This window comes from Heloderma suspectum, chromosome 5 (genome assembly GCF_057233095.1).
Source record: "Heloderma suspectum isolate Gila_16-S chromosome 5, 16-S_ref, whole genome shotgun sequence".
Lineage (NCBI taxonomy): Eukaryota > Metazoa > Chordata > Lepidosauria > Squamata > Helodermatidae > Heloderma > Heloderma suspectum.
In genome coordinates this window covers 234573917-234597707 of record NC_139462.1, presented here as the reverse complement: position 1 = coordinate 234597707, position 23791 = coordinate 234573917, and the positions used below count along the sequence as shown (strand labels likewise).

At 49.7% G+C, this 23791-nt stretch overlaps 1 protein-coding gene across 4 annotated transcripts; it reads left to right on the top strand.

The window, feature by feature from the left end:
* The first annotated feature begins 274 nt into the window (after positions 1–274).
* Positions 275–22816, top strand: ABCB8 (ATP binding cassette subfamily B member 8). 4 transcript variants are annotated; one of them, XM_084859687.1, is made up of 16 exons: positions 275–485; positions 1649–1958; positions 2250–2399; positions 2573–2667; positions 3277–3382; positions 3510–3671; positions 5023–5108; positions 5593–5690; positions 6695–6800; positions 6888–6921; positions 7174–7310; positions 7941–8035; positions 10977–11110; positions 11805–11952; positions 20677–20927; positions 22135–22816. In XM_084859687.1, exons 1-16 carry the CDS (start codon positions 376–378, stop codon positions 22213–22215), a joined length of 2103 nt encoding a protein of 700 aa, XP_084715813.1. In that variant the 5' UTR covers positions 275–375; the 3' UTR covers positions 22216–22816. The 4 variants fall into 4 exon arrangements, with proteins under 4 accessions (XP_084715813.1, XP_084715814.1, XP_084715815.1 ...); XM_084859688.1 differs by lacking the exon at positions 275–485 and adding an exon at positions 681–1022; XM_084859689.1 differs by lacking the exon at positions 275–485 and adding an exon at positions 681–1064.
* The last annotated feature ends 975 nt before the right edge of the window (positions 22817–23791 follow it).

Here is a 23791-nt window from a genome sequence, read left to right as displayed (position 1 = left end):
GGCCCGACCCGCCATGGTGCAGAGGCCGCCGTCCCCGGCGCGAGGGGTCAGCGGCGAGGCGCGGCGCGGGCCCGGCGGCGGCTCAGCCCGGCCCGGCCCGATGCGGCGCGGGCGTCAGGGGCGCAGCCGCCCCTGCAGCCTCCGGGCGCCGAGGGCCCGCAGTGCCCCGGCGGAGGCGGCCGCGAGCGCGCGCGGGCGGGGCCGGCCTGGCTGGCTCCCTCCGTCGGCCGCCGGCCCCCCCGGCATTGGCCCCGCCCCCCGCGCAGAGCACTGTGGGTCGTCGTCGTCGGTTCCAATATGGCGGCTGCCCCGTCGCGGGCTGAGGGGCTACCTTGAGGCGGGGCGGCGGGAGCGGGCTCGGGGATCTCCGCCGCCATGCTGGCGCGGCTGCTGCTGCGGCCGGGGCCGGCCGGGGGCCGCGGCTGCTGCTGCCGCCTGATCCGGGCGGCCCGGAACGGGCCCTCGCGGGCCTTGGTCGTTGCCAGGTAACCGTCGCCCTCGCGGGGCACGCCGGGAACATGGTTTTCTCCCCGTGGCTGTTAACCCGTCGCGAAGCATCTTGGTCGCTGTAGTCTACGCGCGGGGCAGGCCGGGAGCCGGCCGGCCTTGCCCTCCCGCGGGCACGCCGGGAAGACGAGTCCGCCGGCCTGAGGCGTCCGTGGAGCTTGCGCGTGCGCGTTCGCCTTGGGGGGCGCAGATTCGGGAAGCGCCCCCGCACGCTCCGGGCCTCGGGCGGGCTTGGCGCTGTGCGCCTGGCAGCCCGCAGGGCGCGGCCCCGCGTCGCCTCGCTGGCGCTGCCCGCCCTTCGGCGGGAGCGCGGGGCCCTCCGGCTCGGCCGCTTGCGCGGAGCTGAGCGGCGCCCCCTCGGGCTTCCGCGGGACGGCTGTGCCAGGCAGGCGGGCGACCCGGGCTGGCGCCCCGCCTGTGCCGGCGCGGTGCGGGCTCCGCTCGTGAGAAGGGGGCAGCAGCCAGCCTGCCAGGGCCGGCTCACAAGAGCAGCCCTCCGGAATCGTCGCGCCGAGGTGGGGCCTCGTCCGGCAGGGCGTGGTGGGCAGTATCCCGTGGTGCGTCTACGCTGAGTAGACTCATGGAAGTGAATGGGCCAAGTTGCGTGGAGCTGCCCTTGGAGACCGCCCCCTCGTCCTAGAGCGGCCAGCCACGCGCAGGGCCGCTCTTGGCCCGTTGATTAGGGCCTTCGTAGCGATCGCCCTGAGGCTGTGGCATTCCCCCCCCAGGAGATGCGTTGGGCCCCTTCCTCCTTAGCATGTGGGTGCTCACTGAAAACTGTTCTTGTTCAGCAAGCACTTGCTTCTCGAGGGGTTTTAAACGTCATTTCTAACTTGCGGTTTGGGATATTGTTTCTCTTTGCTGCTCTCAAACAGTTTGATTTCTTATAATGATGATTTAATGTTTTTACTCCTGTGAGAAAAGTTGGGTAAAACAATAAATTAAATTACGTCTAAATGCTGGAAGCAGGATTTGATAACCTTGCTTCCTCTCCTCGCCACAGTTCTCTCTGGCTGCAACAGCTCCTGGGGAGAGCGGGGGTGCTGCTGGGGATGGAGTGGTACAATTGCATGCCAGGGATCTGCATGGAGGTGCAGTGGGCTGGCCCTCATATGCTGTCCTTTTCCTCCTCTCCTTGCAGGTCCTCAGGCAGCCATGCCAGGTTCTCCTGCTTTCTCTGGGCTCCCAGCCGCCTGGCCAAGCCACCCCTGGCTGTGCTACTGCTCCTGCCCCGCAGCCTCCTCCCCTTGGGCCGGGTGGCTGCCTTGTTGTCAGGCCCGGCTTTGGTGGGACTGGGGGCCAGCTTCTGTAGCAGAGTCTTCTGCCAGGAGGCCCAAAAGGTTGAGGTGGGGTGTGTTCCCCCACCCAAGGAGAAGGAGCCAGATTTCGACTGGGCGATGTTCTGGAAGTTCCTGCGTCCACAGATGCTGGCACTGACAGCAGCAGTCTTGGTGAGAGTTCCCTTCTTTTTCTCCCACAGTTGTATCCCTTGCAAACGATGGGGAGGGCTGGAGGAAATCATACCAAGGCGTGTGCGTGCGCATGCATGCTTGGGCAGGCGAGCATACCTGCACAAAGGCGGGCAAAGTCAAAAGAAAGAGTCAGTAGAAGGGGCTGTAACGTGGGATGGTTAAGAGAATCACAGGCATGGAGGAAGTGATGTGATGCTTCTGAACCCAGCTGGCCTCTTCCAACCACCTGAGTGCTACTCCCTTTTGATCTGCCTGTTTCCCTCCCTCCAGTTTGCATTGGGAGCCGCGCTCCTCAATGTTCAGATCCCGCTGCTCCTGGGCAAGATGGTGAATGTGGTGGCGCAGCATATGCGTGTGGGCGATTATCTGCGTGTGGTGCGCGAGCCTGCCCTGCGCCTGTTGAGTATCTATGGTCTCCAGGTGGGTGTGGTGGTGGTGGGGGGGGGGGGCTCGCTTCTTGGGCACCTGTTTAGCCCAGGACCAGAATGGATTTGGGCTCTGCTGGGTGGAGGGGGGAGCGGAGATGCTCTATCCTGGAGATGGGGGGGTGCGCGACTGATGTGCATGTCTATCTGTCTCCAAACTTTCTCCAGGGGATGATGACCTTTGGATATATCCTGCTGCTTTCATGGATTGGGGAGAAGGTGGCTAATAATATGCGCAAGCAGCTTTTCTCTTCCCTTCTCAGGTAGCTCACTTGGGAACGGCAGCAAGCAAAGGAGGAGGTTGCATCCATATGAAGTCTTATTTTGGGTGTGCCTTGCTGACAGTAGAAGGGGGAAACAGTGGGAAGGGGTGGGCGGGTAGAACCAGAGAGAGGTCCTGGTGGGGGCCTGCATTGTCTGCAGTAGAAGCGGAGCACTCTGTACAGAACCACAACTGTGAATATACTGTTGTTCTGGCAGTTACAATAGGTAAATTCAGCAGTACCCTAAATCATCAACGCTTTCAACCAACACTGCAAGAAATGAAATTAAACTACAAAAGTGTATGACAGGCTTTGTCTAGACTGCATGTTGAGAAATAGGGTCTTGGGAAATTTGCAAGGCGAGCAAGATGGTGGCAAACATATCTCCTTCCCTGACATTTCTAGTTGCTGTAAAAGTAGCTTTTCTTGATGGCAGAACCACCTCTCTTCTGTCAAGCCAGCTGTTTGGGGGGTGGGGGTTGTTGCCCTAGGAGTGGCTGCATGTCACCTTCCAAGCTGCAGGCCCAGTGGCATTATAAGCAGCTGCTGGGGGAGGCCTGGCTGGGGCAGCCTGTGATGCCCTCTCTTGCCATCGTCTTCCCACCAAAGGCAGGAAGTGGCCTTCTTTGATGCGAATCAGACGGGGCAGCTGGTGAATCGCCTGACAGCGGACATCCAGGAATTCAAGTCCTCCTTCAAGCTGGTCATCTCTCAGGTGGGGGCCCTGGCTGGGAGAAGGCTGAGTGTTGGAGGGAGAGGCCTCTTTCAGAGAGAAGGTGAGACTGCCATGGGACCAGGGGCCCTTCCACCCCTCAACAGTGTGCATCTCTCTCCTTCTTCAGGGCCTACGCAGTGTCACCCAGACAGTGGGCTGTTTTCTGTCTCTCTACATGATCTCACCCAAGTTGACAGGGCTGCTGGTCGTGGTGATGCCATTCCTGGTGGGAATTGGGGCTTTCATTGGCTCCTCCCTGCGCAAGCTTTCACGCCAAGCCCAGGAACAAGTAAGCGAGGCCTGTGCCCTGAATTCTGCAGTCTGAATAAGTTATGCAGATACGCAAATGCCCCATTAGCTGCCATTTTGTTTTGCTTCTGCTAGTCATGGGAGTGGAGATGGGGGATTGGGGCATTGAAGCTACGCAAGTGATTTCAGGCCTACAGATGAGTGTCTTAATTCTCCATACCAGCTAACTAGGATTTTGCTTTCTAAAGTAACTTCCTTGGTTGACTTCCCGTGGCTCTGGGTGAGTAAACTGCCTTTGCAGTTGATTGACTGATATCCCTCCCCTCCTCCAAGGACCCCAGGGTGGCATTAGATGGGTGGGGTATCCCTACATGAGAGAGCTCTGACTTCCCCAGGTCAACCAGTCCTTCCCTCCTCGAAGAGTCATAACATGCTCCGTCCTGTGTGCTGTTCTGGCAGAGCACTTGCCCTTCCCGGCCCCCATAGGACCATTTTCCTCTTTCTGAAAAACAAAACACAAACTGCAGTGTTTTTTACTGTGGCTTTTCATTGCAATGCATCTGGCTGGAGTTGATTGTCTGTGTTAGCCAAGCCAGGGACCTGTTGGGTTGAACTACAACTAGGGATGTACGAAAGTCACTTACCTGGTCTTGCAGCTTGCTTCGCGGTGGGGGGGAGGCGCTTCGCTTCTCCCCCCGAAGTTCAGGCCGGGGGGGAGGCTTCCCGCCTCGCCCGGCCAAAATTCAGGCCGGGGAGAAGCGCCCTGTCTCCCCGGCCGCGAACTTCAAAAGAAAAGTAAAAAAAAACAAACACACGCCCCGTGATAGGCTACGTAACGATTTACGTAGCCTATCACGGCTAGATCTGCAAAGTCAGCCGTGATAGGCTACGTTAATCGTTACGTAGCCTATCACAGGGGCGTTTTTTTTTTTTAACTTTTCTTGTAATGGCGGCAGTGGCAGCCAGTCTTTCGACCGGCTGCCACTGCCGCCATTACAAGAAAAGTTAAAAAAAAAACAAACGCCCCTGACGAAGACCTGCTGAACCGCCACCGGGACCCGCCGCCGGGAGCGACATTCGTGAAAGGTAAGTCCCATTCCGGGGGGGGGGGGGGGGGGGCGGAGAATTTCTCCCCGAACAACCTTCGGAGGACCGAATGCGTTGGCACTCGGCCCCCCGAAGTTTCAGGGAGAAATTCTCCCCCATCCCTAGAACACTCAGCCAGCACTGTGCAGATTAACTGATATTTATTATTAGCATTTATATTCTGCCTTGCCTGCTAAAGAGCCATCAGGTGGCGTACAACAATTTAAACTTATAGAACTGTAAAACCATAAAAACAAAACAGTAAAAATAGTAAAAAAAAATTACAACTTCTCTTGTGAGTGTAGGTGGCCAAAGCCACAGCCGTGGCAGATGAGGCTCTGGGCAACGTCCGGACAGTGCGGGCCTTTGCCATGGAAACCAAAGAGATCCAGTGAGTACCAAAAAGGAGAGCTCTCGGGCCCCATCCCTTTTCGATTTGATGTTGCCATCTCCAGGATTGCCGCTTCTTTCAAATCCCCAATGTAGAACCACCCAAGACCCCGTCACTGCTGCAACGGGCACAGAACAGTTGGTGTCTCCCTTTTCTTCTCTGTTATAGCACAAAAGGAAACTGGAGTGTGTGTGTGTGGGGCTATATTTGTTCCTACAACGCACCCTCCATTCCTGGTTTTCCCCTGCCTTGGCTGTCTAATGTGGATTGCCAGTCCTTTGCACAGGGCTCTTCTGGCTCTCGATTGCGCAGCATCACTAGCACTGAAGAGGTCAGCCTTTTCCAGATGTCTTGGCTGGCTGGTGGATGCTGGGAGTTGTAGTCCAACACATCTAGAGGTCGCCAGGTCGGGGAAGACCGAAATAGGTGTTGTAGTTGGCTTTAGGCTCCTGGTCTCACTTGCCCTCCCTCTCTTTTCCTTCAGACAATATTCAGCTGAGGTTGATCACTCGAGCCACCTCAACATGAACCTAGGGATGGGCATTGCATTCTTCCAGGGGCTCTCCAACGTGGCCCTGAACTGTGAGTGGAAGCTGTCTGAGCTATGCTGGCCTCCTTGTGAACCTCTTCCCAAATCCACACACACAAACACACACCTGGGAAGTGTTCCCCAATTTCCTATTTGTGTGCTGTGTATTCATTTATTTACTGTGCTTTTAAACTGCCCAATAACCAAAGTTCTCTGGGTGGTGTACAGTATATTAAAAACTTAAAATACGAACATTAAAACAAAGAATAAGAACAGCGCAGAATAAAACCAAGACAAATCCAACAGCAAAGAATGAAACCGTTTTAGTACATAAAACCGAATTAAAACTAGCAGCTGAATAAAGCACTAAATGAGCAAAGCGCTGTATATGGGTGTCTTGACACCAGCCTTTTTGGAGGGGGCCTGGAGTTTGGGCCTGGATGTGCAGTTGTGGTCCTGGCAGTAGGCCAGTGTGGAGGCTGCTTCGTCTGGCTTAACATCCCTTGGTGCCAGCTGTGCCAGCGGAGATCTCTGGGGATCACAGCTGATGGTACCCAGCCTAGGGCAGCGCAAGGCGCTGAGGGCCCCTCTTCACCAAGGAGCCCCAGGAAATAGGGGCAGAGCTGGCCATGAGCCATGTGTGGCCAGCAAGAAATTCTAAGGGGGATGTAGCTTGGCAGAGAGGCAGCTGAGGGGAATGTGCCTCCCTGAAGCCTGCCAGTGGCTCTAGCGCGTGTCTGTTATGAAAGCCAGCCCTCCCTGCCGCCTCTCTGGCAACAGCCCTTCCTCTTACTTGCACGTTTTCCTGGCTTTTCGGCTTTGGCTTCATAGGCACCTAGTACCTGCTGGAGACCCTCGGTGTGCTCCTAAACTAACTGTTGCCCTGTCCTTTCTGGAGAGTGCATGACGGCTGGGGGAATGCGTTGCAACCCGGGAATGTTCTGCAGTGTACGCATCTTCTGCAACTCCTCCTGCACCCCACACCTTCCCTCTTTTTACAAGGTTTCCCTAACACTGATCCTAACACCTCCTCCTGCTATTTTGTTTTCTGCCCCAGGTATTGTGCTGGGCACCATTTTTGTGGGTGGCTCCCTCATGGCCGGGTCAGAGATGACACCTGGAGACCTCATGTCTTTCCTGGTTTCCTCACAGACAGTGCAACGGTAAGACCACAGTAAGCCTCGCTCCCATCCTCAGTGGCTGGTCGCAGAGCCCTCAATCTGACAGGCTGTCTGCTTGTGTTTCTCTAGATCTATGGCCAGCATGTCCATCCTGTTTGGGCAGGTATGTGGGGGGGCGCTGTCGGGGGGGGCTATGCAGGGGCTCCCTCTTCCCTCCATGAGAACAGACCATGCTAAGGCATGTCAAAGCATTGTTGAACCTGGAGTAGCAGCTCATGTGGACGGGGCCGAGGTAGGGTGATGTGTCTTCTGGCACTTGTGCATGGAGAGCATACACCCATCTCTGGGGGTGGGGGTGGGGATTGGATTTTCCGGGAGACTTTTCTCACAGCCTGTGGCTGTTCATCCCCTCCAGGTGTTGCGGGGCATGAGTGCTGGGGCCCGTGTCTTTGAATTCATGATTCTGCCACCAGAGGCCTCTGTATGTGAGAGAGAGCAACTTGCATGCAGTATGCTGAGTGGGCGCATTGAATTCCAGGATGTCTGCTTCAGGTGAGACCCTGCTGTTGGCGGATGGGGGCGGGGGGAACATGGGAGAGGACAGATTTCCTCCCTAAGCGCACAGGATTGAACAAAACCGTTGTACTAAGATGACAAAATCTGTACCAGGCAGACTGACTTAGTTTTTCATGATTCATTCTTATTTTTGTTTATTTTATACAAATGGTTCCATTTTCTAGAAAGGGAACGAAAGAAGGTATTATCAAAATCAGTGAAGTGCCCCCCCCCCCCAATTTCTGAGATCTTTCAGGCATTGGCCATGGGATCGCTGCAGCCATAAAAGCTTCTGACTTGATGTATTTCCAATTAATTAAAGAGATTCTCAGGTTGGTGAATCTTTTGCCAGAGAGAGAGGCGGTGCCACACTTGTGAAGAAGTGCTCACTCTGCATGGAATACACCCAGCCCATCCCTGCGCACCTCTTTTGCTCTGCTTCCTCCCCACTCCATCCTGAGGGTCCCTCTGGGTGCCCTGATGAAGCTTTCATACTATGGCTCCTGCTCCATGTCTTGCCCAGCTCCAGGCCCTTAAACACTAGCAGTTGAGGTGAGCCAGGCTGTGGGCTAGCCAGGCTGCAGGGCTGGGCCTCCCCAAGGCCTGATCTCTTCCTTCTCCTGCCAGTTACCCCACACGGCCAGGCTACCAGGTGCTGCGAGACTTCAGCCTCACCATCCCTGCTAACAAGACAGTGGCTATTGTGGGACAGTCTGGTGGAGGTAAGTCTCTCTCTCTCTCTCTCTCTCTCTCTCTCTCTCTCTCTCTCTCTCAGCAGTGTCAAGTGAGCAAAGGCTTTTCAATGTTGAGATCTCCCCACTTTAAATATATCAGAAGCAGGAAATCAGCTAGGGAGGCAGTTGACATTGGAGTTAAAGGAGTACCAAAGGAGGACAGGGAGATTGCAGAGAAGCTGAATGAATTCTTTTCATCGGTCTTCTGCAGAAGATATAGGACAGACACATGTGCCTGAACTGATGTTTTCAGGAAGGGAGTCTGAGGATCTGAGGCAAATAGTGGTGACAACGGATGTAATTCTCAACCTTATTGGCAAATTGAAAGTAAATAAATCACTGGGCCCAGAAGGTATCCATCCTAGAGTTCTTAAAGAACTCAAATATGACATTGCTGATCTTCTAACTAAAATATGCAACATGTCCCTAAGATTAGCCTCTGTACCAGAGGACTGGAAGATGGCAAATGTAACACCAATTTTTAAAAAGGGATCGGGGAATCCAGGAAATTACAGGCCGGTTAGCTTAATATCTGTAAATTGGTTGAAAGCATTATTAAAGATAAAATTTGTAAGCATATAGAAGGACAAGCCCTGTTGAAAAAGAATCTACACTGTTTCCACAAAGGTTAAGTCCTGTCTCACTAACTGTTTAGAGTTCTTTTACTTGGACTTCTGAAGGGCTGTTGACAAAGTGCTTCTCTAAAAACTCCTGAACAAACTCAGCAGTCATAGACTATGAAGACAGGTCCTCTGTTGAATCAGGAACTGGTTAAAGAACAGAAAGCAGAGAGTAGGAATAAATGGTAAATTCTCCCAATGGAGTAAAGTAAATTGTGGGGTCCCACAGGGATCTGTATTGGGACCAATGCTTTTCAACTTGTTCATAAATGATTTGGAATTAGGAGTGAGCAGTGAAGTGGCCAAGTTTGCTGATGACAGCAAATTATTTGGGGTGGTTAAAACATAAGGGGATTCTGAAGAGCTCCAAAAGGATCTTTCCAAACTGGGAGAATGGGCATCTAAATGGCAAATACGGTTCGGTGTAAGCAAGTGTAAAATGATACATACTGGGGCAAAAAATCCCAACTTCAGGTATAACCTGATGGGATCTGAGCTAGTGGTGACTGACCAAGAAAGAGATCTTGAGGTTGTAGTGGACACCTCAATGAAAATGTCAACCTAGTGTGCATCTTCTGTCAAAAAGGCAAACTCCATGTTATGCATAATTAGGAAAGGAATTAAGAATAAAACCACCAGTATCATACTGCCTTTATATAAATCCATGGTGCAACCACACTTAGAGAACTCTGTACAGTTCTGGTCACTGCACTTAAAAAAAGATACTGTGGAGCTGGGAAAAGTGTGGAAAAGGGCCACTAAAATGATCAAGGGGCTGGAGCATCTCCCCTACAAGGGAAGGTTACAACAGCTGGGCTTGTTTAGCTTGGAAAAAAGGAGGCTAAGGGGAGACATGATAGAGTGTACAAAATTATGCATGCTGTGGAGACTATGGATGGGGTGACATTTTTCTCCCTCTCTCAAAATACTAGAACCCAATGGGGTCATCCCATGAAGTTGATTGGTAGGAGATTGAGGACAGATAAAAGTACTTTTTCATACAATGCATAGTTAAACCAGAGAGCTTCAGCTAGTGGGCGGTATAGAAATGAAATAAATAAATAAACAAACTATGGAATTTGCTACCAAAGGATGTAGCGAGGGCTGCCAATTTGGCATTAAAAGGAGGTTAGACAAACTCCTAGAGGAGAAGGCTATCAATAGCTACTAGTCCTGATGGCAGTGTGTTACCTCCAGTATCAGTGGCACTATCCCTGTGTACACCAGTTGCTGGGAACTTGGGTGGGAGGGTGCTGTTTCACTCATGTCCTGCTTGTGGGTTTCTGATGGGCAGCTGCTTGGCCACTGTGTGAACAGAATGCGGGATCTGATGGACCCTTGCTCTGACCTGGCACGGCTCTTCTTACATTCACTTGCTCTAGTGCTGGAGCATGGGTCTGAGCCTGACTAGTGGTGCGTGTATCTCAGTCTGCTGAGTTCTAAAACAGTGCAACTGTTTCATACAATCTAAAATGGAATTGGCTGTTTGGTCACTTAATAGCAAGCATTAAAAACTAAGTATTAAGCGAAGGAAGATAGATGCTTCTGAACTGTGGTGCTGGAGGAAAATTCTGAGAGTGCCTTGGACTGCAAGAAGATCAAACCAGTCCATACTCCAGGAAATAAAGCCAGACTGCTCACTCGAGGGAATGATATGAAAGGTAAAACTGAAGTGCTTTGGCCAAATAATGAGAAGACAGGATACCCTGGAGAAGATGCTGATGCTAGGGAAAGTGGAAGGCAAAAGGAAGAGGGGCCACCAAGGGCAAGGTGGATGGATGATATTCTGGAGGTAACGGACTCGACCTTGGGGGAGCTGGGGGTGGCGACGGCCGACAGGAAGCTCTGGCGTGGGCTGGTCCATGAAGTCACAAAGAGTCAGAAGCGACTGAACGCATAAACAACAACAGATTATTATTAAGTGCCTCAGACATGAGTTTATTTAGTCAATTCTGAGTCCTCCTGTGCAGCGCTTCTTCTGCCCACTTACTCCCTGCCATCTACTTGCTCATTTGATTGTTCCATTTCTAAACACAAAGCATTGTTCATTGAATTTCGTTTTACCACTGTATTTGCGGTTCTCCCCTTGCCCCCATTTTGCATCTCTTGTGATCTTCCATCTGAGCAGACAAACGTCAGCAGCCTCTGCTGATCCTTGCTGGACACTGTTAGATTCCAGTCTCATGACAATCCTGTTCCTCCCCTTGGATGTGATCTGGTAACTACATTGCCAGAGAGGCAGAGGGGTGTAGGTTGGGCTTTGTGGCCAGCTGAATGAGTGCCCTCTGCTCTTGTTTTCTCCTGCACAGGGAAGTCTACGGTGGCAGCCCTCTTGGAGCGATTCTATGAACCTACAGATGGTGCAGTCTTCCTGGATGGGCATGATATCTGCACTCTTGACTCCACTTGGCTCCGTGGGGAGATAATTGGCTTCATTAACCAGGTGAGGAGCGGGGAGGCAAGTGAGTGAAGTATGGGATGAAATCAAGCAGTCACCTACAGAAGACTTAAAACAGATGAGTCTGTTTCGGTTACTAAAAGACATAAGGGGTTTGTGAAATCATGAATGGTGGGGAGAGAAGTATTTCTCTCTCAAGCCTAAAGCACTAGAACAGTGTTGCTTGGTGAAACTGATTAGCAGCAGGTGCCGAAATAAACGAAAGGAAGATATTCTTGAAAAAACATGCAATTAACATCTGGAATTGACTGCCGCTGGGTGGTGTAGATGGTTGCTTTCATCTGCATAGGGTGGGCCTATCCGTGACTATTGTTGTGAAAGCTGGAAATGGAGCCCCCATGCTCAGCAGCAGTGGAGCAGCCCTGGTGACAGGAGGATGCTGGGAATGGCTCCCTCCCTTGTGCATTCTGCTTGTGAACTCTCTGGGATCCACTGGGTTGTTGATGCTTGTCAGAGTACTGGGCTACAGCAACCTTTAGTCTCATCTACCAGCAAGGCAGTGGTGCTGTTCTTACGGGAGATGCTTGGGGCTGGCATTAGAACACGAATTTTCTTTCCCTGGGAGAGGAATGTAGTGCTGCATTGTTGGTGAGGGGGCAGGAGCAGCAGTGGCAGAACCACTCTCCTTGGATTCATTCTCCTTGGTTCTGAAGCTTCCCTCTTCCTTCTCCCACACCAGGAACCGGTGCTGTTCAGCACAACCATCATGGAGAACATCCGCTTCGGAAAGCCATGTGCATCAGATGCTGAAATTTATGCCGCTGCTCGCCTTGCCAATGCTGATGGGTTTATCCGCAGCTTTCCCAATGGCTACAACACTGTTGTGGGTGAGTTAGATTGGAGCTAGGGTCTGTCCCTGTGTGTGGGCGTGAATGGAGTGTCTCAGTTTTAGCCTCCTTGAAAACACAGTCATCTCCCCTGGTCTGTCCTGATACACTCTGACTCCCCCGCCCCTGAAAGTCTTGTACTTCAGTTCTCCACAGCGAAGGGTAGGGTTTGCAGTGCTTTATCCAGCGTATGCAGTGTTCTTTTTGGAGAATCAAAAGTTTTATATGATAACGTTGTTGTTCAGTCGTTCAGTCGTGTCCGACTCTTCGTGACCCCATGGACCATAGCACGCCAGGCCTTCCTGTCCTGCGCTCTCTCCCGGAGTGTGCTCAAGTTCATATTCATTGCATCGGTGATGCTATCTAGCCATCTCATCCTCTGTCGTCCCCTTCTCCTTTTGCTTTCAGTCTTTCCCAGCATCAGGGTCTTTTCCAGAGAGTTTTCTCTTCGCATTAGGTGGCCAAAATATTTGAGCTTCAGCTTCAGGATCTGTCCTTCCAATGAGCACTCAGGGTTGATTTCCTTTAGGATGGACTGATTTGACCTCCTTGCAGTCCAGGGGACTCGTAAGAGTCTTCTCCAGCACCACAGTTCGAAAGCATCGATTCTTCGGCGCTCAGCCTTCCTTATAGTCCAGCTCTCACAGCCATACATTACTACTGGGAAAACCATAGCTTTGATTAGACGGACCTTTGTCGGCAAGGTGATGTCTCTGCTTCTTACTATGCTGTCTAGGTTTGCCATAACTTTCCTCCCAAGGAGCAAGCGTCTTTTAATTTCATGGCTACAGTCACCATCTGCGGTGATCTTGGAGCCCAAGAAAGTAAAATCTGTCACTGCTTCCATTTCTTCCCCTTCTATATGCCAGGAAGTGATGGGGCCAGATGCCATGATCTCATCCAGCTTTTGCACTCTCCTCTTTCACCCTCAACAAGAGGCTCTTTAGATCCTCTTCGCTTTCTGCCATTAGGGTGGTATATGATAACGTTATAAACTCTCTTAAGTGGCATCCTCAGGATAAGAAGAGATCTGGATGTATTTTGCATCAGTTATGTCCCTGTCGATAGCACATGTAGATTTTTGGCTGCCGAATTTGGAGTTTCCTGGGCCTCTTGACCATTAGGTTTCTCATGATGCTGCACCATGCTATTAGACAGCTTTCCCCAACCTGGTACCCTCCACTTGTTTTGGACTACAGCTCCCAGCATTCCTGACCATTGACCTTGCTGGCTGGGACTGATCAGAGCTGAAATCCAAAGCATTGGGGGGGGGGGGGCACCAGGTAGTGATGTAAAGGCCCAGAAAAATGTGGAAGAACAGTTTTTTTCGAGGACCTTTTTCATTTTTTCCAAAACATTGGATTATGAAATATTTTCATAATAGACACGTTTAAGTCAAGATATTCATATGTTGCCACCAAGCCTTTATTCCCCAAAAATGGTTTCTAAAAACTATGTAATAGGAAAACCTATATAGAAAGACTAGAGATATAAACTTCCTGGAAATTTTGAAGCCATAGAATCATAGAATAGAAGGGTTGGAAGGGGCCTACAAGGCCATCGAGTCCAACCCCCTGCTCAATGCAGCAATGCAAGTCAGAGCATCCCTGACAAATGGCTGTCCAGCCTCGTCTTGAAGGCCTCCAGTGTGGGAGAGCCCACCACCTCCCCAGGTAATTGGTTCCATTGACGTATTGCTCTTACAGTCAGGAAGTTTTTCCTGATGTTCAGCTGGAATCTGGCTTCTTGTCACTTGAGCCCATTATTCCGTGTCCTGCACTCTGGGATGATCAAGAAGAGATCCTGGCCTTCTTCTCTGTGACAACCTTTCAAGTACTTGAAGAGTGCTATCATATCTCCCCTCAGTCTTCTCTTCTCAGGGCTAAACATGCCCAGTTCTTTCAGTCTCTCTTCACAGGGCTTTGTTTCCAGTCCCCTGATCATCTTTGTTGCCCTCCTCTGAACCCTCTCCAGTTTGTCTGCATCCTTCTTCAAGTGTGGTGCCCAGAACTGGACACAGTACTCCAGATGAGGCCTAACCAGTGCTGAGTAGAGGGGAACTAGTACTTCCCGGGATTTGGAAGCTGTGCTTCTATGAATGCAGCCCAAAAGAGCATTTGCCTTTTTTGCAGCCACATCACATTGTTGGCTCATATTCAGCTTGTGATCGACAGCAATTCCAAGATCCTTCTTGCTTGTAGTGTGGTTGAGCCACGTATCCCCCATCTTGTAACTGTGCATTTGGTTTCTTTTTCTTAGGTGCAGAACTTGGCATTGATCCCTATTCAATGTCATTCTGTTGTTTTCTGCCCAGTGCTCCAGTCTATCCAGATCACTTTGCATTTTGTTTCTGTCTTCCAAAGTATTAGCTATCCCGCCCAATTTTGTGTCATCTGCAAATCTGATCAGCATTCCCTGCACCCCCTCCTCCAAGTCATTAATAAAAATGTGGAAGAGCAGTGGGCCCAGGACTGAGCCCTGCGGTACCCCACTCGTGACCTCTCCCCAGTTTGAGAAGGTCCCATTGATAAGGACTCTTTGAGTTCGATTCTGTAGCCAACTGTGGATCCACATGATCGTTGTTTCATCTAGCCCACTTCGAGCTAGTTTGCTCATCAGGAGATCATGGGGCACTTTGTCGAAAGCTTTGCTGAAGTCGAGGTATATGATGTCTACAGCATTCCCACGGTCTACAAGGGAGGTGACTTGATCAAAAAATGAGATCAGATTTGTCTGGCAGGACTTGTTTTTGACAAATCCGTGTTGGCTTCGAGTAATCACGGCATTGTTGTCAAGGTGCTTCCAGATGGATTCCTTTATCATCTGCTCCAGAATGTTCCCAGGGATTGATGTCAGACTGACTGGTCTGTAGTTCCCAGGTTCCTCCTTTTTACCCTTTTTGAAGATAGGGACAACGTTAGCCCTCCTCCAGTCATCTGGCACTTCCCCCGTCCTCCATGATTTCTCAAAGAGAATAGACAGCGGTTCTGAGAGTTCTTCTACCAGTTCCTTTATTACTCTAGGGTGCAGTTCATCTGGCCCTGGAGATTTGAACTCATTCAAAGCCATTAGGTGTTCCTTGACCATATGCCTATCGATCAAAGGTGCAATCCTGCCCCTTCAGCCTGTACTTCGCCTTTGCCAGGGGGGTCATAGACCCTCTTTTGGGAGAAGACTGAGCCAAAGTAGGAATTGAGCACCTCTGCCTTTTCTTTGTCATCTGTTATCGTTTTGCCGTCCTTATTTAATAGCTGAACCACCATTTCTTTCCTCTGCCTTTTAATATGCACGTAGCTGAAGAGGATTTTGGGGGGATTTTAAAAGCCATGGGGATTTTAAAAAATTCTATCCATATTATTCCCAACATTGTTATTTCTTCCATTCCTTATTACAATTATTGTAATTAGTGTCTTTTACTAATAGTCAGGGATGCTCTAAGTTATGCTCAGTTTCCCAAAATGTAACTAGAGTCACCCACCATATTATAATGTATGAAGAAAATGTGCATTCCTGACAATTTTGGTTTTGTTCTATAGAGTCCTACTGTGTTTCTCGTTAGGTGCTGTACTCACCTTGAGGCAGGAAATAAATACCTAAATAACTTGTGAGAGAAACACTGTAGGTTATTCTGCCACTGCCACCACATGTGATGGAACAATGTGTGTGTTACCTATGTTTATTTTAAAGAACACAAAAATGTTGAGGCTTGGGTCTTAGGAACTCACTGCCACAGTTTTTAATAAAGTTCCAAATTAGATGTCACCTTTATAAAACCTTTAACTGCTGCCTCCAAAATAATCCATCTATACCTAGGGTGTTGTTGTTGTTGTTGTTGTTGTTATTACCTCAACAGCCTGGTTCCCATGGCATGGGATTGACACCACCACTAGAGTCAGCCTTGCAAAATGAACAAAATCAAGATGTTTAAGGGGAAATGTTTACAAAAGGAAATTTATTTATTTCATTTCTATACCACCCAATAGCTGAAGCTCTCTGGGCCCTTCACAAAAATTAAAACCGCAAAGTGCAGCATAAAACAATATAAAATATGAAAGCTTAAAACCACAATAGAACAATACAATCAGAATAAAACCTAGCAGCGATGCAGAGATTTAAAATACAGTTTTAAGAACCAAAGCTAAAAAACTAGGAAGCTAAAATACTGAGAGAATAAAAAGGTCTTCACCCGGCACCTGAAGGAGTACAACGTAGGTGCCAGGCGAACCTCTCTAGGGAGCTCATTCCACAGCTGGGGTTCCACAGCAGAAAAGGCCCTCTTCCTGGTAGCCACCTGCCTCACTTCCTTTGGTAGGGGCTCTTGGAGAAGGACTGCTGAGGATGATCTTAGGGTCCGGGAAGGCACATATGGGAGGAGGCAATCCTTCAGATAACTTGGCCTCAAGCCATTAAGGGCTTTGAATGTTAATACCAGCACTTTGAATCGAGCCTGGAAATGGACGGGCAGCCAGTGCAGCTGGAAAAGTTCTGGCGTAATGTCATCTCGTTGGCCAGTCCCTGTTGCTGTTATTACTACTATTATTATTACTATTATTATTAATTACATTTCTATACTGCCCCATAGCCAAAGCTCTCTGGGCGGTTTACAGAAGTTAAAACATTAAATACAATATAAAAAGCTTAATCCACTTACATGAAAGCGCACAGACAATATACACAAACAACATATAACTAAAAACAACTTTGAACTGCCAGTCATAAGTCAAGACACATCCAAAACTCATGTTTGAACGGTCAAGGAACACCTAATTACTTTGAATGAGTTCAAATCTCCAGGGCCAGATGAACTGCATCCTCGAGTAATAAAGCAACTGGCAGAAGAACTTTCAGAACCGCTGTCTATTCTCTTTGAGAAATCATGGAGGACGGGGGACGTGCCAGATGACTTGAGGAGGGCTAATGTGGTCCCTATCTTCCAAAAGGGTAAAAAGGAAGAATCTGGGAACTACAGACCAGTCAGTCTGACATCAGTTCCTGGGAAAATTCTGGAGCAGATGATAAAGGAATCCATCTGGAAGCACCTTGAAAACAATGCAGTGATGACTCGAAGCCAACATGGATTTGTCAAAAACAAGTCCTGCCAGACAAATCTGATCTTATTTTTTGATCAAGTCACCTCCCTTGTGGACCGTGGGAATGCTGTAGACATCATATACCTCGACTTCAGCAAAGCTTTCGACAAAGTGCCCCATGATCTCCTGATGAGCAAACTAGCTCAAAGTGAGCTAGATGAAACAACGATCCGGTGGATCCACAGTTGGCTACAGAATCGGACTCCAAGAGTGCTTTTCAATGGGACCTTCTCAAACTGGGGAGAAGTAACAGGTGGGGTACCGCAGGGCTCAGTCCTGGGCCCAGTGCTCTTCCACATTTTTATTAATGACTTGGAGGAGGAGGTGCAGGGAATGCTGATCAAATTTGCAGATGACACCAAATTGGGCGGGATAGCTAATACTTTGGAAGACAGAAACAAAATTCAAAGTGATCTGGATAGACTGGAGCGCTGGGTAGAAAACAACAGAATGACATTGAATAGGGATCAATGCCAAGTTCTGCACCTCGGAAAAAGAAACCAAATGCACAGTTACAAGATGGGGGATACGTGGCTCAACAACACTACAAGTGAGAAGGATCTTGGAATTGTTGTCGATCACAAGCTGAATATGAGCCAACAATGTGATGTGGCTGCAAAAAAGGCCAATGCTCTTTTGGGCTGCATTCATAGAAGCATAGCTTCCCAATCCCAGGAAGTACTAGTCCCCCTCTACTCAGCACTGGTTAGGTCTCATCTGGAGTACTGTGTCTAGTTCTGGGCACCACACTTGAAGAAGGATGCAGACAAACTGGAGAGGGTTCAGAGGAGGGCAACGAAGATGATCAGGGGACTGGAAACAAAGCCCTATGAAGAGAGACGGAAAGAACTGGGCATGTTTAGCCTTGAGAAGAGAAGACTGAGGGGAGATATGATGGCACTCTTCAAGTCCTTGAAAGGTTGTCACAGAGAGGAAGGCCAGGATCTCTTCTTGATCATCCCAGAGTGCAGGACAGAATAATGGGCTCAAGTGACAAGAAGCCAGATTCCGGCTGAACATCAGGAAAAATGTCCTGACTGTTATAGCAACACGACAATGGAACCCATTGCCTAGGAAGGTGGTGGGCTCTCCCACACTGGAGGCGTTCAAGATGGGGCTGGACAGCCACCTGTCAGGGATGCTCTGACTTGGATTCCTGCATTGAGCAGGGGGTTGGACTCGATGGCCTTGTAGGCCCCTTCCAACCCTACTATTCTATGATTCTATGTGCTGCCAAATGCCTGGGAAAAGAGAGAGGTCGTTACCTGGCATCAAAAAGATGATAATATTGGCGCCAGGCAGACCTCTTGGAGGAGTTCATTCCACAGATGTTAACAACCTTGCTGCCACATTTTGCACTAGCTGAAGTTATCCAGACGAGAGGTTATCAGAGCATGGATAACTGTAGCTAGGCTATCTCTGTCCAGATAAGGGCGTAGTTGGTATACCAGCCTAAGCTGATAAAAAGTGCTCCATGCCACTGAGTTCACCTGTGCCTCAAGTGGCAGTTCTGGGTCCAAGAGCACCCCCGAACTACAAACCTGATCCTGTAGGGGGAGTGTAACCCCCTCCAGAACAGGTTGAACATCACCTATCTGGGCAGACAAATCACCCACTAACAGTACCTCTGTCTTGTCTGGATTGAGTTTCAGTTTATTGGCCCTCATCCAGTCCATTACCGTGCCCAGGCACTGATTCAGAACAGTCACTGCCTCACCTGGGTTTGATGAGAAAGAGAGACAGAGCTGGGTGTCATCTGCATATTGATGGCACCTCAGCCCACACCTCTGGATAACCTCCCCCAGCGGTTTCATGTAGATGTTGAACAGCATAGGGCATAAAATAGAGCCCTGTGGAACCCCATGGCATAATTGCCATGGCACAGAGCAATAATCCCTCAGCACCACCTTCTGGAATTGGCCATCCAAGCAGGAGCGGAACCACTGCAGTGCAGTGCCTCCAGCTCCCAACCCAGACGACCTATCCAGAAGCTTACCATGGCCGATGGTATCGAAAGCCCCTGAGAGATCCAGGAGAATCAACAGGGTCGCACTCCCCCTGTCCCTCTCCTGGCAGAGGTCATCCCACAGGGCGACCAAGGTAGTTTCTGTTCCAAAACTAGGCCTGAACTAGGCCTAGATTGAAATGAATCTAGATAATCCATTTCATTCAAGAGTGCCTGGAGTCATCCTGCAACCACCCGCTCAAGCACCTTGCCAAAGAAGGGGATGTTGGCCACCGGCCTATAGTTGTTAATGTCCTCCGGGTCCAGGTTAAGCTTTTTCAGGAGTGGCCTGATTACCGCTCCCTCTCTCAAGGAGGAATGTACAACCTCCTGAACCCAGCCGGACATCCCCTCCTTGTTTGATGTAATAAGCCATGAAGAGCAAGAGTCGAGCACACAGGTGGTCGGCTGGACTTGTCCAAGCACCTTGTCCACATCCTTGGGCCTCAATAATGGAAACTCATCCAATAGAACTAGACCAGACGGTGCTCTGGACGCCTCTACTAATGGAACTGCATTAATTGTGGTGTCCAATTCCTGACAAATCTGAGCGACTTTTATCTTCAAAGTGCCATGCAAACTCGTCACAGCGTGCTACCGAGGGTTCCACAGTCAGGCCGCGAACCACTCGGAAAAGCTCTGCTGGATGACACTGAGAAGATACAATGGTGGTGGTGAAGATCTCTCTCTTTGCCACCCTCACTGCCACAGAGTGGGCTCGACAATGAGCTCTAACCTGTGTTCATTGCCCTCAGCTCAGATGTATTCATTGCCATCTCCTTGGTATACACCTGCTTCATTGCCCTCAGCTCAGGTGTATACCAAGGAGCTGGCTGGTCTCTGCTCAGAGGGAGAAGGTGTTTTGGCACCATCGTGTCAACCAATTGAGTCATCCCTGCTTTCCACAGAGCAACCTGGGCTTTGACAGGAGCACCAGCCATGCCAGCAGGAAAATAAAGCATCACTCTTCAAATAATAGGTTGAGATTTCTAAAAGTTCTTCAATTAAATAGGCTTGGTTATCATTTCTAATAGTTAAGAGAGTATTTCCCATCTAAATAAGCTCTCAATAACTTTTCCTTCAGAACAGATTTCCCTAACCTCCACCCCAACCAATTCCTCATAAACAGGAACACATACTGAACGCTAATCTTCCTCTTTCTCCAGTTCCTCCTGCTTCTTCTGGCTTCTAGCATGATTCAGATGTTTCAGGGATGACTTACGGAAGTTCCTTCTTGTCAGACTTCTAGTAGGAACCTCAAATGTATTATGTGAACTAGGTTTGCTCATACAATTATCATATTTGGTATATTAAATATAAAAGTATAGTTTATTCAGACAGTAATTACAAATGTACTGATTTTACTTTTAAATGTCTGCTTTCCCCCACCTACCCCCAAAAATTCAGGGAGGAGAAGCATCTTTTCCCATGGCTTCAAAATTTGCATCTATAGCACTAGGTTGGGGAAGGCTGCTTTTGGATGAAAAGCGGGATACCCATCCTGCAACACACCATCTCAAGGGGCAACTCCAGTGGCTCATGGCTGGTCTGTCTCACCTCTTCCTGTGGAATGAGTTTCCGCCCCATTCGGGGTCACTGTTCTGATCTGTGTTCTCTCCCCTCTCCCAGGGGAGCGTGGAGTGACCTTGTCTGGAGGACAGAAGCAGAGGGTGGCCATTGCCCGGGCACTCATCAAGAATCCCAAAGTGCTGATCTTGGACGAGGCCACAAGTGCGCTGGACGCTGAGTCGGAGCACGTGGTGCAAGAAGCACTGGACCGGGCGGTGGCTGGCCGCACTGTGCTGGTCATCGCCCACCGGCTCAGCACAGTGAAAGACGCTGACCTCATTGTGGTGCTGTCACAGGGGCGTGTGGCGGAGGTGAGGAAGGTTGCACTTGTGGGGGCCATCCTCCACAGTGGGACAGGGAGAGAAAATGAGTCCGCCAAAGTACAGTTAAGAGGACAGATCAGAGCAAGAGTTGCAATGGGGGGTTTCATCCATGGGGGAGGGGTCTGAAATATGTGAAATGCAGGTAAAATGTGAAGGAGAGAACCATTGTAAAAAGCTCTGGCACCCTATCAATAAGCCAGGGCAAATGGGATGCCTGCCGAACCCCAGTCAGCCATCCAGGGCTGCATTATTGCTATCCCACTTATCAGAGTAAGCCCTCAGAAGGCAGCTTACAGTAAAAAAAAAAGAAAAAAAAGTGAAAATTAAACACTAAAGTATATAATTAAAAAAAACAAAGCCCAGTGGAAGGGAGCTTTGAAATTGTTTGGTGCGGGAGGTTTAAAGAGAAGAAAAGTTCTGTACCTGATTAAGAAGTGAAGAAATGAAATGGCAGATGAGACTCAAGGCAAATAAATACAGCTTGAGACCCGTTTATAAAAAAAATGAAACTCAAATGTTCTGGCTTCAGATGTGGAAACAACTTGAAGAAAGCAGTTGCCACTAATTTTTCTCCTGCCTTTGCTATAGAAGTCATATGTGCAACCTAGCTATCCCGGCACTGTTTCAAGCATCGGCCTCACACCAGTCTTGGGCTCCCGCCTGTCCTCTGGTAGTCTTTTGTAGGAGACAGGTGCTTGTCCATTGCTGACTGATTGTAGGATCTGTGCAGCTCTTTGTATATCCATGGGTTTTTTGAGATACATTTTTGAGGAGTGAGAAGTAGGTTCAGAACACATGAAAGGAAGGAGTTCTTCCCAGAACATTGTTAAACTGTGGAACTGGCTCTCACAAGATGTGGTGATGGCCACCAATTTGGATGGCTTTAAAGGGATTGGACAGATCCATGGAGGAGGAGGCGGCTATCAATGGCTGCTAGACCTGATGGGCATATGCTGCCTCCGGTATTAGAGGCAGTATGCCACTGTACACCAGTTGCTGGGGAACATGGGTGGGCTGGAGGGTGCTGTTGTGCTCGTGTCCTGCTTGGGGGTTTCCCACAGGCAGCTGTTTGGCCCCTGTGAAAGTAGAATGCTGGACTAGATGGATCTTTGGTCTGATCCAGCATGACTCTTCTTATGTTCTTAAGTACTGGTCTGAATTTTGCATCATGATAGTCACATTTCTGTCCTTCCAGGCTGGAACACATACTGAGCTCCTACGGAAGGGTGGAATCTATGCAGAGCTGATCCGACGCCAAACCAAGGATGGCATTTGAAGTGAGAAAACCTGCTTAATAGTTAGGAAGCATTGCTCCCCAGGCCGCCCACCCCGCTTCCAGTGGAGAGCCTCGGTCTGAATTCCGATGCAGTCCCACCGGAGTTGGATTGTAAGGGGCAGGAAGCAAGACCCAGTGCCCGTTGCCCTGGAGTCTAGCGCTGTGAAGTTCCCCTGATCAGACTCTGTCTGTGTCCTAGCACTGAACGGAGCTTTTTGTCATTTTCACTTGATTTTCAAATACATTATTTTGTATTTGGATGTTGTGTTGTGTTGGCTTTATGGTTGAAAGTGTGTTTAGCTGCCCTGAAGCTTCAGGATTTGGCAGGGGAAAATACTGGTGGCTGGCAAAGAGCGGGGCAGGACACCCGAGTGTTGCGGAGGCTGACTTTTCTGTTGGATCCATGCCTCTGGCATAGTCCCAGTGCTCCGTTAACAACAAATCAAGAAACTACAAAATCCATTCATAAAACATTATCAATGCAATAAAATAAAACAAAGCCAGAGTATAAAAAAGTGTAAAACAAGGGGTTAATCTGTTTTTAAAACGATCAGCCTGGCCGGCCAAATGGCTCCCAGAATAAAAACATATTGACTACTTTATTATTTCTCTAAAGCATTTCCATCCTGCTCCTCAGCCAAAAAGGCTACCAGATCAGCAGCAAGCAAGGCAGTCCCTACATTCAGCTTACATTCTCAAAGACACACACACACACACGGGGTGTGGCGGGAAAACAGTTCAGGGAGAGGAGGAGGAGGAGAAGGCAGCTGATTTCTCAGCAGAGCCGCTGGAGTGGCCCCGTTTCCCTTGCCCTCCTCTGCTGTACTTAACTAGGTGGCAGAAGGTCACAAAAGGGGAGGCCACCAAGGGAGGGAGTTGCATCAATTTGGCGTGGGGAGGGCCACAGAGGAGGCCCTCTCTGGAGTCCCAGCTGGTCGAGTCTCTGCCACCAGCAGGATGGGAGAAAAACCCCTGTGCATCTTAGAGAGCGGATAGGAGGGTGGGGGGGCTACTGTCCTCAAGGTTTCCTGGGCCCACACTGTTGAAACGCAAGAACCAACATCTTGAAATGTACCCAGAAACAAACTGGAAGCCAGATGTTGAATTGGATGGAGGGAGCTCTGTCGTCTCTACATATGGATGATAGCGCACACAGGTGCTCCTTGGCATTTTCTCTCCACAGTAGTATGGGAGGACAAAACTGACAGAGAATCAGTTACAGCTATAAAAAAAAGATCAAAGCTGAGAAGATGGCTGCAACAGCTGGCGTGGTTCCCAACATGCTTTGAAAAAACTGGGCCAGAACCCCACGTGGACCAAGCACTCCAGTGTGTTGGCAAGTGCTTGGGACAAAACGTCACATTCTTGAGCGAGTTCTTTGGGAAAATGTGGGAGCCCTACACACTCGTGTAGCTGGCTCGTTTGAGGGACAAAGTAGAGCCACGAGGGCTGCCAAAGGGTCAAACAGGAGACCCCCAGGACCACTTTCTGGAAATGTTCTGCCGGGATGGACTGCAACCAGTGCAAAATGCTGCCTCCAAAGCCCAGCCTGGTTGTGTGATCCAGAGGGGGCCAC